Genomic DNA, 17,769 nt, shown 5'->3' on the forward strand with positions numbered 1-17,769 from the left:
TACTGAGGACTCTACTGTTTCCACGAGTGGAATCTGACCTCCCTTTCATTAAGATATTCTCAGATAAGGTCATTTTCTGTCTGAGCCTTCCTTTTTTGCCAAAGGTCATCTCTACTTTTCATGTGAATCCAGACATTATCCTACCCCTCTTCTTTCTGACTCCTCAGGATGATGCAGAAAGACTTTTGCACACTCTGGGAGTGCACAGAAGACATGAGAATGAAAACAGGGTTTCATTTATCTGAAACTGTTGTTCATGAGTTCTTATTCTTACCTCCCTTCTGCACTAGCAGCTTAAAGATCTGAGGAAGGGAGCTGCTCACCCCGCCTTTTATAGCCACATCTTGGGGGGAAATGTACGTGGAAAGGCTAGGCGAGTGTCTCAAACCTCTAGGAGCTTTAGAATATCCGCGGTTGGACTGCACATGTGCAGATCCATCCACGGCCTTCGGTGGGACTGTGAAGAAGACCACTTGAAGAACAGTTACAAGTAAGTGCAACCTATTTTTCTTTAGCATTGAGACAAAATAATGAATGAAATTGTGTCTAGTTTATTTCTATTTATAGGGTCTAGTTTATTTCTCTAGTGTATTTTTTGTTTTCCTTTCAGAAATGGTTTGAGAGTCACTACACCTGAGGAGCAGTTCATTCTTATTTCATCAACACCACAAGAGAAGGTAGGCAAAGAGACTGATTTGTTGTGCTAGTCAAATGGGCTTACTGAGTTAAGGAGGTGGTTACTTTTCCATAGACTACAGCTTGGTTTACTTCTTAGAGCTATGTCAATCATTTTCCTTAGCTGTTCTTTAATAGTTAAGGAATGGGGCGCTTCATAATCTTTTCTGTGCTTCTTTTGCACTGTAACTGGGTTTATTTTGTAGGGAGATAATATGTCATGTGGATGTTGTTAATAGAGGTGTGCACTGGAAAAAAAAATGGCTGATTTGGGTTTGGTAAAGCTGAATCAGGAAAAAAATTCAGCATTCCCCAGCAATAGGAGGCAAATTCAGTAAAATTCGGCCATTGATTTCAATGGGAAATGCGATTCAGGGCTTTCCAGCGGCCTGGGGAGGGCCATTTTTGGACCAATTTTTACCAAATATGGCCCCCAAAGAAGGTGCCCATCAAATTTGGTAAAATTCATTCCAAAACTGCCCCCCCCCCCGACCCCTGGAAAAACAGGTGGGATGCAGTGATTTTTGCTGATAGCACGAAATGCTGCTGCTGTGGCTCCCAAAGTTTGCCGAATTTTACCAAATAAATTTGGTAAACTTCAATCAGATTGGATTTGGCAATACCAAATTTTACCAAATCAAGTAGAATTCGGTATTTTAAGCTGAATCCCAAACCTGAATTGCACATCCCTAGTTGCTAATATTCAGTCTCCTGCCACAGGAGAAGGATTGGACTAGATTGTGACCCACAATTGGGTGCTCTTTGACCTAAGATCTCACATCAGTGGCATCACTGCAAATTCCTTCTTTTAAAATGGTTTAAAGAATTTTTAAGTGGGAGAAAGATGGGAAGAAAAAGAGAATATATATGGTAAATACCTTTAAATTCATCTCATATAACAGGTATAAGATAAAGGTATCGCTAAGGCTTAGATAAATTAAAGACTACTGGATTCGATGGTCTTGAGACTTCTAAAGTCCTGTGATTTTTACCGTAGTTGGTTCCATGCAGCTCTATTGGACAAATGTCCTGTTGTTCCTGCAGCCTTCCTAGAAAAGTAATTTAGGCGGTGGTTGGGAAAGTAACAAGGAAATACAAAGAATAGGCATGTATTTGAATACTTTCACTGCAATTGTTTCAGGCAAAGTGGTTGAGAGCTATAAGTCAAGCTGTGGATCAGGCCTTAAAAGGGACATCTGACCTGCCACCTTACATGAGTGGTGGAAATATTCAGAGGCAAGAACCCCCCATTTCACGGAGCGCGAAATACACCTTTTACAAGGATCCTCGGCTTAAGGATGCCTCTTACAATGGACGATGGCTCTCTGGAAAACCGCATGGAAGGTGAAAAAGTGCAAATGTTTGTATGTATGTGTCTGTTTAATGAGAGGAAATTACCTAAAATTATGTGGTGATGGAGAGTACCGTCAAGTCATAACTGAACTATGGTAACTCCTGGTGGGGTTTTCATGGCAAGAGACTAACAGAGATGGTTTGCCATGCCTGCCTCTGCAACCCTGGTCTTCATTGATGGTCTCCCATCTGATTACTAACCAAGGCCAATCCTGCTTAGCTTCTGAGATCTGAAGAGATCAAGCTTGCCTGGACTATCCAGGTCAGGGCACCTAAACTTTATATCAGGTAATAAATGAAAGAACATGTTAAAAAGGTTGTATAAAATATATTTAGAGTATTTAATCCTAAACTTCAAAAGCCGATTGACAACCACTCATATGTCTTCGACAGCTGCAGTAGTCCTACATAAAATGTGTTACAATTAAGGCTTTGGATATCTTTTTTTAAAAAAAATATTTTTATTGGGTGAGTCAACATACAAATTATTTAATATACATTCTAATTCCCCACCTATTCCTGTTTCCCCCACTCACTCACTCCCCCCTTTTCTTGTTAGACTTCCAACAGCTTTCCAACCCATTATCTAATTGTATCTATTATTCCAACTAATACATTATCTAAAAAAAGAATATTATTTTTACACTATTAACTTATTTTTACTTTCCAAATATTATTTCCATCAGTAAAGACACCCTATCTTCCCCTTCAATAATTGTCCAATGACCACACTTTCCCCCTTACGTCCCATTTCTTTTCCAAATATCTTTTAAATTTCCCCCAGTCAATAAGAAATTCTTCAGAACCTTGTTCTCTTATTTTCCTTGTCAATTTGTCCATCTCTGCCATGTACAGCAATTTCTGTATCCAATCTTCTATTGTCGGTATCTCTTGTGTCTTCCATAATTGTGCATACAACATCCTTGCTGCAGTTGTCATATAAAACATTAGCGTTCTGTCTTGGGTCGCAAAATCTTCTAAACCAGGGGTGGGCAATTGTTTTGGCTTGGGGGCCACTTTGTGGGAGCGGAGGTTAGCGGAGGGCCGCACCTTTTAAAATGATTGCATTCATTAGTTAACTTTGCATTTCAGAAAAGGTATAAATTGTATCATAAAAATCAATAAATATAAATTAAATAAAATAGTGGTAGTTTTATTCAATTTATTTATTGTTTTACTGTTGCAAAGACAAAATTGAAATTAACCAGATCAACTGGAAAAGCGCGTATCTACACTGCGCATGCGTATTGACGTAGCCATCCTAGTGGAAAATACGAGACGAATCTTCGGTCACTCACGGGAACGAAATCTCGGTTCAAGGCGGATTTTTCTGACTGTCTTGGCGGGCCACAAAAAAACTCTGTAGCGGGCCACATGTGGCCCACGGGCCGCAATTTGCCCACCCCTGTTCTAAACCTAAACATAGCAATAACTCTGGGTTTTTACTCACTTTTTTCTGTACTATATCTGACATAACATCAACAATGTTCCCCCAAAATTGTTTAGCTTTTTCACAAGACCACCACATATGATAAAACGACCCTTCATGTTTTTTACATTTCCAACATTTATCTGACATTTGGCTATTCCCAAAAGCTAATTTCTTTGGTGTTAATTACCATCTATACATCATTTTGTACACATTCTCCCTTATATTAGTACATGTTGATATCTTTAATGTATTTCTCCACAAATGTTCCCATGCTTCCATTGTAATATCTTTGTTACAATTTATTGCCCACTTCACCATTTGCACTTTTACTACTTCGTCTTCTGTAAACCATTTTAACAAAATCTTATATATCTTAGATACCATTTTTTTCCCTTCTTGTAGTAAACATTCTTCCAATTCTGAATTTTTTAATCTGAATCCTATTTTCCTACGATCTGAATCATACAAATCTTTAATTTGTCTGTACTGGAACCACCCATATTGAAATGGTAGTTCTTCATTTGCTTTAATTGTAACTGTTTTTTGTTCCATTCTCAAAATTTCTTTGTATGTCGTCCACTCTTCGCCATTATATTCCGTTTTAGGATTTACAACTTCCGCCGGTACAATCCACAATGGGGTTTCTTCATCTAAATATCTCTTATATTTTTGCCAAACCATAAATAAACTCCGTCTCACATAATGATGTAAAAACATAGCATCTGCTTTGACCTTATCATACCATAGATATGCATGCCATCCAAATATTTTATTGTGTCCTTCCAAGGCTAGTAACTTATGATTCTTTAGTAACATCCAATCTTTCAGCCACATTAAACAAATTGCTTCGTGGTAAAGTTGCAGGTTAGGTAGTTGTAGTCCTCCTCGTTCCTTGGCATCATACAGCACGTTCATTTTCACTCTAGGTTTCTTTCCTGCCCACACAAAATTTAGTATCTTTTTTTGCCATTTTTCAAATTGCTTTTTGTCTTTTACTATTGGTATTGTTTGTAGTAGAAACATCATCCTTGGAAGTACATTCATTTTAATCACTGCAATACGGCCTAACCGTGACAAATTTAGCTTATTCTATTTCATCATATCCCTATCTATTTGTTGCCACAGTTTGTCATAGTTATTCTTAAATAAGTCAATATTCTTAGCAGTGAGATCAATCCCTAAGTATTTTACTTTATGTACCACCTCGCAGTTTGTTATCTCCATTAGTTCTTGCTGTTTTTGCTTGGTCATATTTTTACATAACAGCTTGGATTTGCTTCTGTTGATATAAAACCCGGCAAGGTCACCAAATTCTTTTATTTTATTTAACAACTTTGGCATGTTTTGAATTGGATCTTCAATTATAACCATCATGTCGTCAGCAAATGCTCTTACTTTATATGAAAAACCTTTAATTTTCATTCTTCTTATATTGTCATCTTCCCGTATCTGTCTTAACAAAATTTCTAATACCATCACAAACAACAATGGCGATAGTGGGCAACCTTGTCTTGTACCTTTTCTTATCTCCAGCTTTTTTGATAACTCGTTATTTACCACAATTGCCGCACATTGGTCTTTATGTATTGCTTTCACTGCTTGTATAAATTCCTTGCCCATCTGCATCTTTTCCATAACTGCAAACATAAAATCCCAGTTCAAATTATCAAAGGCCTTCTCTGCATCCACAAAGAAAAAGCCAACCTCCTTCCCCGGATGTTTTTCGTAATATTCTATTGCATTTATTACCACTCTCAAATTATCTTTAATTTGTCTATCTGGCAAAAAACCTGCTTGTTCTTCTGCCACAAATTCCATCAACCAACCTTTTAGTTTTTCTGCTAATATCTTAGCAAAAATTTTGTAATCGTTGTTTGTTAGAGATATTGGTCGATAATTTTTCACATTCAATAAATCTTGCTCCCCTTTTGGTATTAATATAATATTTGCTTCATTCCACATATCAGGCAGTCCTTTTCCTTCCAGTATTCCATTCATTACCTTCTGCAACAATGGCGTCAAATCTTTAGCCATCATCTTATAAAATTTGGCAGATATTCCATCTGGTCCTGGTGCCTTTCCCAATTTTGTTACTTGTATTGTATTCCAGTTCTGTAATTTTAGCATTTAATCTCTCTTTCAATTTATTCGATATAATTGGCAAATTTATATTCTGAAGATATTCATTAATCAAGTTGATGTCCACAAGTTTTTTCTGATACAGTTTGGCGTAAAATTTATAAAATGCTCTACTTATTGCAGGTTGATCTATCAATTCTTTCCCATCTTCCACTATTTTACTTATAAATTTTCTCTCTCTCCTTTTTTTCATTTGCCATGCTAAATATTTTCCAGGTTTGTTGGCTCCTTCAAAGGACTTCTGCTTTAATCTTTTCAACTCCCATTCCAACTCTTTATTTTCCATTACTTTTATTTGTTCTTGTAAAATTTTTATCTCCTGTTGCAATTTCTTTTTTCCTGGTCTTTTCTTTAATTGTTGCTCTTTTTGGACAATTTTTCCTTGTATCTCCTTTACTTTCATTTCCTTATTTTTCTTGTCTCTAATATTTAAATCAATCAATACTCCCCGAATAACCGCTTTGTATGCGTCCCACACCTTCTGGATTGGCACCCCTTGATCCACATTATACTGAATAAAGTACTTTGTTTCTTTCTGAAGGACATTCAAGTTACTCTGATTTTGGAGAAAGTCTTCATTTATTCTCCATCTTAATTTTTTACGTCCCATTCCAAATCTCCATAAAATAGGATTATAGTCTGATCTTATTCTTGGCATAATTTCCACGTCCTTTGTCCATATAGCTAATTCTTTAGATGCCCAAATCATCAATTCTTGATAGTGATTGGTGGCTTGCTGAAAAGTAGGTATATTGCTTCGTTTTTAAATTATATCTCCTCCAAATATCTTCCAAATTTTCCTGTTTTTCCAACTCAAAAAAAGACTTTAGCGATCTTCCTGTTTTGTTTTTAACTGCCTTTTTTTTTGTCCAATCGCAAATCCACAACAGCATTAAAATCTCCAGCCACTATCACCTGATCATATGTCAACTGTTCTAATTGTGCCACTATTTCTTTAAAAAATTGTTCCTTCGATCCATTTGGGGCATAAATTCCCATAATTAAGGGTTTTTTTGCATTCCAGGTAAATTCCACCGCCAAATATTTACCATTAATATCACTAATAACCAATTTTGGTTGCAATTCTTCTTTTATATAAATTACAACTCCTCTCTTCTTTTGTTTTGCTGAAGCCACAAATTCCTTTCCCAATTTCTTGTTTTTTAAATATTTAGAGTCCTGATCTTTTATATGAGTCTCTTGTAGGCAAATTATATTACACTTTTGTTTTGCTAGCCAATGAAATAATGCCTTACGTTTTGAAGGTGAATTAAGTCCATTTACATTCCACGATACTAATTTGCTCTCCATATTCAAGGTCTACTTGCTTTAGGTAAGTCACTTTCATTATCTGCCAAGAAAACCTCCATGTCATGCCATGATTTGATAACTCTCTTCAAGGTTTGGAATTCAAAACTCAGACCTTCCGGTATTCCCCATCTGTACCTTATGTTCAGGATTTTTAGTTTCTGGGTTAAATCTCTGTATTTCTTCCTCTCCAACAAGATTCTCCTTGTATTGTCGAAGGCTTTCACGGCTGGAGGCTGTCGAAGGCTTTCACGGCTACCAAGATTCTCCTTGGTAGCTCTTTCATAATTCTCACACGTTTTCCCTCGATCACTAACGGGCTCTCAGAATGCTTCCTGATGATTTCTTCTTTCATTCTTTTGGTGGTTAACTGGGCAATAATATCTCTTGGCAAGTCTTTTTGCAGTGCATAGCTTGAATTAATTCTGTAAACTATGTCTAAATTAGCTGCACTCTCTTCTGGTTGTTTATTTAAAAAATCTGCTAATATTTCTGTGATTTGATCTTGTGCTGATTTTGACATAGATTCCAGGACGCCTCTAAATCTCACTTGTTTTTCCGTGATTTTACATTCCATAACTGCCATCCTGTCACTTCACACTGAAGTCTCTACCTTTAAATTTGTAGCCAAATTTTCTGTTTTTTTCTCCACCTCCTGAACCTTTTGTTGGGTTACTTGGAGCACTTTTCTAATCACATCAATATTTTTTGCCAATTCTGCCACTTCTGATTTTATTGCTTCTTTAATATCCGTTAGCAAAGTTTGTTGTGATTTTTGTATAGTCTCATTAAGCTCCTTATTGCCCTCTGTTAACTTTTTGTCCAAGTTTTCAATAGCCATCTGCCAGTCCTTACCTTTTTTCGACATTGTTGGGCTTGCTTTAGTACCTGCCCACGAGTCTGCTCTCTTTCTAAGCTCCGTTTTCTCGTCTGTCAATTTTTATATTTGTAAATGTCTTTTCAAATTAAATACAGTTCCAAAATTCTTTGTTGCGCTAGGCAAAATGTCGGGCATCTTTTCTCTATGGTAAACTCTATGATGAAGCATTCAACCTTTCCCTTACTTAAAATGGCATACTTCCATTTCCTCTTCTGTTCCTCTGTCAATCCTCTGATGTTTTCCTTCCGTTGGTTCTCCGACACACTTCCTGCCTTTCTTTACACGTCTCACTGCTCTCATAAACAAACTGTCTTCTCGCAATACTTCTGCTGCTTCCCACGCTCCTTCCCTTCGCGTCGCTATCTCCCAAACCACAGGTATGTAAACAAAAGTTCTTTTTGGCTCATTTACGTTTTAAAGTTTTTCAAAATCTCAAAAAAATTTCCTGGGTGGCATTAATAGCTCTTCCCCTTTAATTAGATCTTGAATTCCCAATTAAAGCTTTAGTCCTTAAGCCGAAATCGCGTCCATAAGGGGAGATAGTAATCTTTACCTCTTAATCCTTCTTTTGGGTTGTAATCGCTGTTCCTTTTGCTAATCGTCACTCAAATCTGTTACTGAGGCTTGGGTATGACGATCTTATGCCACTTCGTTGACTCCAAAGATGCTGCAGAGATAAAAGCCGCCCTTCTTCGAGGGGACCTCAAGGCAGGGGGAGAGTCCTTGATTCAGAACCCCCCCTCCGCCGAGATCACTCACTCTCGGGGCCACAAGCGTTCCTGCCCGCTTTCTTCCTGTAAACGGGGGGCTGCAGGTAGTCGAGGCACCTGCCAGCCTAACAAACAACAACTCGGATGTTCATCTTCGTTCTTCTGTGCCTCCACACATGGGGACTGCGCAGGCGCAGGCCAGCCGCCGGAGAATTTTCTAGAGCTTCCATGGCTCCGAAGGGGCCGTTTGTCGCGCGCCTCAGCGACCGTTTTCCCGCCCAAACGGTCACGTGATCCTCCAGCGACCAACGGCCCCTTCCCTCAGTTCTCTTCTTGCCGCCGCTTGGAGAGAACGTGAGCTTCGTTGCTCTGTGCTTTTGTGCTTCGTGCTTTATTCTGACTGATTGCTTGGCTTTTGACTTCGGACTTCGTGACCTCGACTATTCTTCGGATCTCGTTTTGGACTTTGTTGTGGAATCGGTAATTTGACTCGGACTGTTTTGACCTTCCTTTCGCGTGCCCCTGAAGATGGCCTCTAAGGCTCTCTTCAAGCATTGCCTGCAATGCCACACAAAAATGGCCAAGACCGATGGCCATGAACTGTGCCTGTTCTGTTTGGGGGAGACCCATAATGTGACGGCCTGTAAAATTTGCCAGGGCTTCACCAGCAAGGCCCGGCAGGAGCGCAAGGCCCGACTAAACTCCTCCCTGTGGCAGAAGGTCATGTCCGGAGGCGCTCCGTTGCCCTCCTCCAAGGCCGGCCCAAGCCCCTCTGCCGAACGGCATTCGAGAGCTGGCTCAGTGGCCTCCGCGAGGTCGGGGTCGAAACCGCGTCCCCCGAGTGCCTCGGCGTCGAGAGCGGCCTCTCCAGCGCAGGGACCGGTGCGGCCGCCCCGTAGCGCGTCATCTACCAGGTCGGATCCGAGACCAGCTTCGGAACCGAGGATCCTGGTACTGAGTCCCCGGTCGGAACCGACGGCCGGTTCGATCCCGATCAAAGCGAAGAGGTCGAAGCCGAGGTCCCCTTCGAAGGCGAGGAGCGCGTCGGTTCCGAGGTCTTCTTCGGAACCAGCAAAGAAGAAGAAGAAGACCAAGCATCACCGGTCGCCGCGTCCCGCTCCTCAGGAGGAGGTCATCGTGCTTCCTCACACGCCTTCCCCTCATCTGGGCTCCCCGGAGCCAGAAGACATCTCCGTGCCGGTGCCGGATCCGATGGCCTTCGAGACGGTGCCCGCGGAATTCTCGTCGGGGCCGGAGCCGAGCCCGCGCCGTCGGAGCCGACCATCGCTTCCCCTTCGGTCGCCGAGGCTGGAACCGAGCCCGTCTCCTCGTCGGAGCCATCCGTCGCCTGTCCGTCCGTCTCCACCTCCGGTCGGTCGTGAACAGCATGGTTCCGGGGACAGTGTCCGATCGGTCCGGTCCACTGCGTCCCGGCATCGACAGGCTTCCTACCTCCCCTCGCCATACCGTTGCCAGTGGGAAGGGGCACCTGCAGGCTTCTCCGTGTCGGAACCGAGGCCTTCGACATCGAGGTCGGCGTGGGCTCCCCCTCCGCTCCAGGTTCCGGAATCCCAGCTCGGTTCCGATGAGGAGGATGTGGAGAGCTTTGGCGGCTACCAGTCGGAGTCCTGGTCCGAACCATCGCCAGCTGAGGAGCTAGTGCCATCTGCGGACTCCCCATTCGAGGACCTCCGCATCTACGCCGACCAGATGGCAAGAATGGCCAAGGCTCTCGAGATGGACATCTCTTCAGCAGCCCCAAAGACCAAGGACAAGCTCCTCAAACGTATTTACGGGGATAATCCGGCGTACGTTGGCTTCCCCATGCTCGAGGGTATTGAGGAGATTGTGGAGAAGGTGTGGCAGGTGCCCTGTGATCAACCGCCAACATCCAAGCGCATCGAGCAGCTTTACAAGATCAAGCAGGGCACCTGGCCGGCGTTGGTGAAACACCCTCCACCTTCCTCCTTGGTCACGGAGGAATTCAACCCCCGACGGTCGGGTCACTCCTCGGTGCCTGCCGATAAAGAGGGCAAGAAGCTGGATGCCATGGGCAGGCGCCAGTACATCGTCGCTTCGCTGGGTCTGAGGATTGCCAACTACCAGACCATCATGGCAGGGTACCAGCTGTACCTCTGGGAGAAGTTGGCATCCTATACCCGGGACCTTCCACCGGAGCAGAAGGCTGTGGTGTCCCTGCTGCAGACAGAGGCTGTCCGGCTGTCTAAGCAGCAGATGAATGCCGGGAGCCACGCTGCTGACACTGCTGCTCGGGGGATGGCTTCGGCGGTGGTCCTCAGGCGCCACTCCTGGTTGCGGTCTACGGCCCTGTCCCAGGAGGTGCGTTCCAGGGTGGAGAGCATGCCCTTTGAAGGGGACTCGCTGTTCTCCAAATCGACCGACGAGACCCTGAAAAAGAAAAAAGAGGACAGGCAGACGGCACGGTCCTTGGGTCTGGCTCCGGCGGACAAGCCCTCCTCCAGGCCACGGTACGCTCCCCGGTCCGGCCCTTACCACTACCAGGGCAGGTACCAACATCAGCGGCCGGGCTACCAACCGTATCCTGCCTACCAGCAGCGGCCATACCCTCCCGCACAACAGCAGAGGAGGCGTCGGCCCTTCAAGCCTCGCCCGTCACAACAACCGGCCCAGCAGAAAGATCAGCAGGGCGCCGGGAGGCAGTACTGACGGGTCACGCCAGCCGTATCCCCGAACTTTTCGGACAGACTTAGTCCACTCCTCTCTGAGTGGGAGTCAATAACATCTGACTCATGGGTCTTAACTATTGTTGAACTGGGATACGGGCTGGAGTTTGTTGAGCTGCCTAGATGCAGTTCACCCCTGACGGCTGTCAATAACACTATGGCCGAGCTGGATGCGGAGATCGTGTCGCTCTTGGCCAAGGGTGCTGTGGAAGAATTGCCCTATGAGGATTCTGTAAAGGGTTTCTTCTCTAGGTTCTTCCTGGTCCCCAAGAAGGATGGGGGCTTACGTCCCATTTTAGATCTGAGGGGCCTTAATGCCTACCTCAAGGTGACCAAATTCAAAATGGTTACGTTGGCGGCTGTGATCGCCTTGCTGAAGCAGGGAGATTGGTTTGCGGTTCTTGACTTAAAGGACGCATACTTTCACGTGGGCATACGGAAGGAGCACAGGAAATACCTGAGCTTTGTTTACCGGCAAAGGGTTTTCCGGTATAAGGTGCTCCCCTTTGGCCTGTCCACTGCCCCACGAGTGTTCACTAAATGTGTGGCCCCTGTGGTTTCCTTCCTACGGGAAGAAGGCTGTACCATCTTTCCGTACCTCGATGACTGGCTCATCATGGCTGAATCGGAGTCTAGGCTGGTGCAGGACATTGGCTTGGTACTTAGCACTTGCCAACGCCTGGGGCTCCTGGTGAACTTGGAGAAATCCAAACTGGTGCCCAGCTGCAAGGTGTCCTACATTGGCGCACTCTTAGACTCTGTGGAGGGTAAGGCCCTGCTCCCCTTGGAGAGGGCTCGGTCCCTACGGGGCCTAGTGTCCATGTTTAAAAGGAACCGGTTCCAGTCTGTGCGCTCTATCCAGTGCTTACTAGGGCATATGGCAGCGGCCACCTCTGTGGTGCCTTTCGCTAGGCTGCGTATGCGCCCTCTCCAGAACTGGTTTGTGCGGAGGTACGATGCTCTACTGCACCCTCCGTCCCTCAAATTCTCTATCCCGAGGGTCATCCTCTCCTCCTTGGACTGGTGGCTGTCTGATGACAACTTGTTTAAAGGGACCCCTTTTGGGTATCAACACCATGACATCACGGTTACCACTGATGCCTCTCTGTTGGGATGGGGGGCTTACTGTGGTGATGTGTCTGTGCAAGATGTCTGGTCTGACAGGGAAAAGACCCTCCATATCAATGTGCTTGAACTAAGGGCCATTCGTTTCGCACTTGTGTCTCTTACAGCACTGCTGAGAAATCGTCAGGTGTTGGTGCAGACGGACAACACGACTGCCATGTACTACGTGAATCAGCAGGGGGGCACAGTGTCCATGGCCCTGTGCCGGGAAGCCACGCTCACTTGGCAGTGGGCTATCAGGAACGGCGTGTCGCTCCGTGCTATGCACGTGGCTGGGTCAGACAATGCCCGGGCAGATGCCCTCAGCAGGGTCCCTTTGCTGGACCACGAGTGGGAACTGAACGTAGAGTGCATTGGGCCGATCTTCCAGATGTGGGGTCATCCAGTAATAGACGTGTTCGCCATTGCGGCGACCACCAAGGCCCACACGTTCTGTTCCAGGGCAGGGAGCGACCCCCTCTCTATTGGGGATGCCTTCCAGTTTACGTGGACGCAGGGCTTGCACTACATGTTTCCTCCGTTCCCCTTGATTCCCAGGGTCCTGTGCAAGATAGAGGAGGACGGGACAGACTGCATCCTAGTGGCCCCCTTCTGGCCACGGCAGGTTTGGTTCCCGAAGCTCCTGCGGATGTCCCAACGGGCATATGTGAGTCTGCCCCCTCGGCAAGACCTTCTCCTAAACGGGAGCCTAGTCCACCACGATCCCAGGAAGCTGCACCTAACGGCTTGGCGGATCGTTCCTCCCCTGTAGGCTTTACTGACGAGGTACAGAGGGTCCTCCTGAATGCTCGTCGGCCATCCACTAGGCGCGCTTATGCGGCCAAGTGGCGCAGGTTTGAGCTCTGGGCACTTGCCAGAGGAGTGGTGCCTGACAGCAGTCCCTTGGGGGTTGTGTTAGAGTATTTGTGCCACTTGCGTGGCCTGGGCTTGAAGGTGTCCTCCCTCAAGGTACACTTGGCAGCGATATCAGCTGCTCACGCCCGAGTTGAGGGTGCTACGGTGTTTTCTCACCCACAATCCCGCCAGTTCCTTAAGGGCATGTACAATCTTTACCCACCTGTGTCGGCGCCAGTGCCTCAGTGGTCGCTGTCCTTGGTGCTCTCACGTCTCATGTTGCCTCCATTTGAACCTATGGCTACATGCCCCTTGGATATGCTGTCCTACAAGGTAGCATTCTTGGTGGCCGTCACATCGGCCAGAAGGGTCAGTGAGCTGTCTGCACTGCGGTCTGACCCCCCCTTTCTTGTGTTTCATCCCAACAAGGTGGTCCTGCGTCCCTGCCTCGGGTTCCTGCCCAAGGTGGTGTCCGCCTTCCACCTCTCGCAGGATATCTCACTGCCTGCATTCTTTCCTCAACCTTCCTCTAAGGGGGAAAAGGCCCTTCATTCCCTGGACTTGAAGAGGGCCCTAGCCTATTACCTGGATAGGACGAAGGAATTCCGCTCCTGTCCTCACCTGTTTGTATGTTTTGGGGCCAAGGACAAGGGTAGCAGGGCTTCCTCACAGACCCTGTCTAGGTGGATTGTGACGGCCATTAGCAAGGCCTATTCCCTGGCCGGGGTGGCTTGCCCGCTTCATGTCAGAGCCCACTCCACGCGGTCCCAAGCATCCTCTTCGGCACTCCTCAGGGGGGTGCCCCTGGTTAACATTTGTAAAGCAGCCACATGGTCCTCTGCAGACACCTTTGTCAGGCATTACGCCGTTGATGTCAATGCGGAACAGGATGTATCTGTGGCCAAGGCTGTCTTACACTCCCTTTTTTCCTAAGGGAGTTTAGGAATGACTTTCTTGGCGTACCTGCTGGGTACCCTTGAGTGAAAGTGTGTATATATGTACCTGGGGGTGTGTATATATGTAACTATTGAGTATTTATGTGTCCTTACACAGTATTTTTTACATAGATGTATATATGCATATCTATTTATTGTTGTTCTTGTTTGTTCAATAAAATTGTGTTGGACTTCACCCCCGCCTTCCTTATTGTGTGAAGCTTGGTACACTCCCATGTGTGGAGGCACAGAAGAACGAAGATGAAAACAGGGTTAACATACCTGTAACTTATGTTCATCGAGTTCTTCTGTGCTGACACACAACCCTCCCTCCTACCCCGCTGTGAACTCCAATGCACTATAATGTGTTGGCTGTAACGGAAATTGGTGTTTTTAAGGTGTTATGGCTGAAGTGTGTTGGTCAAGCGGCGGCAAAGGAGAACTGAGGGAAGGGGCCGTTGGTCGCTGGAGGATCACGTGACCGTTTGGGCGGGAAAACGGTCGCTGAGGCGCGCGACAAACGGCCCCTTCGGAGCCATGGAAGCTCTAGAAAATTCTCCGGCGGCTGGCCTGCGCCTGCACAGTCCCCATGTGTGTCAGCACAGAAGAACTCGATGAACATAAGTTACAGGTATGTTAACCCTGTTTTCCAGCTCCCTGGAACACGTCAGACTGCCATAGATCCAAACCAGAAGTCCCCCCAGTGTGCGCTTTGGATATCTGATTTGAGAAAAATGCCCAATTTGGACCCGATTGATAAAGATTTGGGGGTTCCGATTTAGGGCCAGCATGCTGCCTCCAATTTGGAAACCCTGAATCAAAGCTTCCCAAAGCAATTTGGGTCGCAATTTGGGTCGCTTCGGGAAGGTTTGGGGCCTTTCCTAGGCTTCAACTGGCCCGCAGTGGAATGCCACCCCTGCGGGTCAGTTGAAGTTTAAAGAGCACCCTCTCACCACTCCACTTACCTGTGCCTTCCCTGCAGCAACGGAGGAGGCAGCACGGGCGGCAGAGGTGCCGGCTCCGGCCTTCCCTGCCGCCCAGCTGGCCGCTGCGGTGGAGGAGGCGGCACGGGCGGTGGAGGTGCTGTTTCCTGCCTATCCGACTGCCCAGCTGGCTATGGAGGAGGTGGTGCGGGCCACGGAGGTGCTGGCTCCAGCCTTCCCCACCCCCCAGCTAGCTGCTGTGGCAGCGGAGGAGGCAGCACAGGCCGCAGAGGTGCCAGTTCCAGCCTTCCCCACTGCCCAGCTGGCCGCTGCGGCGGCAGAGGAGGTAGTACGGCCCGCAGAAGCGCGGGTTCCAGCCTACCCCACGGCCCAGCTGGTCTTCTTACTTGGGTCCACAGCCAGTGGGGTGGGGTGGGGGTGGGGAGGACATGGGGACTAAGTGGGGTGGGTGGGAGACAGCTTCCCCCCTCACTTTGGTATGCTCAAAATCTTTACAGAGCATACCGAAGCAATTTAAATACCCAAAGCCAAAGTGGCGTGCTGCTTCAGATTTCGGGGTATTACAAATCTTTTTCCTGCTTTGGGTAAACCCACTTCGAGTAAAACCGAATTTTTTCCCCATGCACACTCCTAGTTACAATGTTCCAAGTGACAAAGTGTTATATTTATTGTGCTCTGTGTGTTGCAGGGGAATCTTAAAATGGGCGGATGGAAGGATGTATTCTGGCATGTTCCGAAATGGCCTGGAAGATGGGTAAGAGCAATGAACAGGACCAATTGAAGGGTGGAGAAGGGAAACCTGTTTAAAAGAACTGTTTTGTACTAAATGATCTGCCTGTACCTGTGTGGAAAAAATTCCCTCTGTTGCAATTCTAGGTGTTTTTTAGTATGAACTTAAAACATCATACTATTAGCCTGACTTTGATTATGGTAGGGCCTGAAGTACCCCTTGTGCAGTTTGAAAAGAATATTTGGCATTGTTGTACAAAATGAGATGCATTTTGTGTCTCATGTACATTTTTAAAAAGCATTCAGTGTGTGGAAGTTCTATGGCTCTTCCATCCTGAATGTTGATATGCTGTGGTGGTACAGAACTGATTTTTATCTTTATCAAAATATACATGACATTTTTATTATTGTTTGTCTAGATTGTATTAGCGAAAATACAAAGCATCTTGAAGCTAGCGTGATACCAAAAAATTACAGAAACAGGCTAACTTGCAGTCAGTGTAGCTGTTGGTTTGTTGGTTTGTTGGTTTGTTGGTTTGTTGGTTTGTTGGTTTGTTGGTTTGTTTGTTTGTTTGTTTGTTTGTTTGTTTGTTTGTTTGTTTGTTAGAGCTTCTTGACTAGGAAAATCACTGGTCCATTTTATATTCTGTCAGTCTTGTTTCCTCAACAATAAGACGTGCTAAATTTTCAGTGCTGTCCTGTATATTTTTAGTTGGGAGATAAAATCCCCTTCTTTCAGTAATGTTTACAGAACTGTGGCCTGAGTTTATAGACCTGGTAATCATGAATTACTCATCGAACTATATTTTTCTCTTTGTTGTTCATGTCTGTGATATTCATATTGGCAGGCATGGTGAATATAAAGTACCCAACAAAATAATGAACAAGAGCGACCACTATGTTGGATATTGGAAGGAAGGCAAAATGTGTGGCCAAGGAATCTACAGGTAAAATACAAACAATGCATAGATATATGGTCTAAGAGAGAATAGCAGTTTAAATGATTTATATCATGAACTTGCAGCCGAGACTTCTAGGAGCCACATCACGCACTATTCTTTTCTTATAAACACTTCCATCTGCCAAACAGCATTAAATCCATGTTTAGATCACCACATATGACTGTTGCTTACATGGGACTTTCACCGTATGGACATCTTTTAGGAGGCTATATTTGGACCTGTTTGTCATCTCCATACAGACTTGACACTAATTTCTACAGAGGTCCATAACGGTTCTCCAGAGGAATGCTATCAATGTAAGAAACTGTTAAGGATCTGCCAGGTGACCCTCAAAAAGACTTCACTGCATGAGTTAAAGAACTTTATTGATAAGCTGCCAGTTTCAGGATCTTACTCCATCTTTGACAGGAATGACGTTTCTCTACAAGCACAAAGTGTATGTAGGATTCTAAGCGCAGGTGAATTCCCAAATCCTCACCCACTTGAGGTAACGGTCAGCTAAGTTCAAGAAGCCTCTAGGCAGGAAAGAGCAGAGCCGTTGTAGGAAAAGTCTCAAGGTTGTAAGCGTTCGTGCAAGCGCCTCTTCCCAGGCTCAGGCAAGAGGAGCGTAAGAGAACAGACAGATAACAGTAGAGACGGCCCCTCCCTTGCGTACTTTCACCTCCCCGTCAAGAAAGGGAATAGCTTCACCCATCGCATCAAAGCCCCAGCACGCAGTGTATAGAGGGGTGTTGGTTATGGCAGGTGAATACCTGACAGGTGAATACCTGGGCTTGGATCCAGTGATGCAGAAACCTAAACAGTCGTCACACAGTTCCACTCGCGTGAGATCTTGTGCAACACCTAGTGATTTCCTCCCTGTATATTACAGTACCCAGAAATGAGTTGCGCAAGATCTTGCACAAGCAGAAATACAAGTCGGAATAAAGTAAGTTGGACTTTGCACAAGCAACTACTGTGGCCTTTTTCTTATGCTTCTGCTTGCACAAGAGCTTTAATGCAAGAGGAAATTTTGTGCTGCGTCCAACCCATAATCCT

General features: G+C 45.6%; 1 protein-coding gene across 3 annotated transcripts in view; it reads left to right on the top strand.

The window, feature by feature from the left end:
* Positions 1–17,769, top strand: part of ALS2 (alsin Rho guanine nucleotide exchange factor ALS2) — a 100,893-nt gene that overhangs the window by 53,724 nt on the left and 29,400 nt on the right. For all 3 annotated transcript variants that reach the window (XR_008596575.1, XM_054972525.1, XM_054972526.1), the window contains exons 17-20: positions 611–677; positions 1,817–2,019; positions 15,729–15,794; positions 16,618–16,716. Coding sequence is in view for 2 of the 3 variants with exons in the window: in XM_054972525.1 (XP_054828500.1) it covers positions 611–677; positions 1,817–2,019; positions 15,729–15,794; positions 16,618–16,716 (435 nt within the window). In the remaining variant the exon portion in view is untranslated. The remainder of the gene's footprint in view (positions 1–610; positions 678–1,816; positions 2,020–15,728; positions 15,795–16,617; positions 16,717–17,769) is intronic.

Source organism: Eublepharis macularius, chromosome 2 (genome assembly GCF_028583425.1).
Source record: "Eublepharis macularius isolate TG4126 chromosome 2, MPM_Emac_v1.0, whole genome shotgun sequence".
NCBI lineage: Eukaryota > Metazoa > Chordata > Lepidosauria > Squamata > Eublepharidae > Eublepharis > Eublepharis macularius.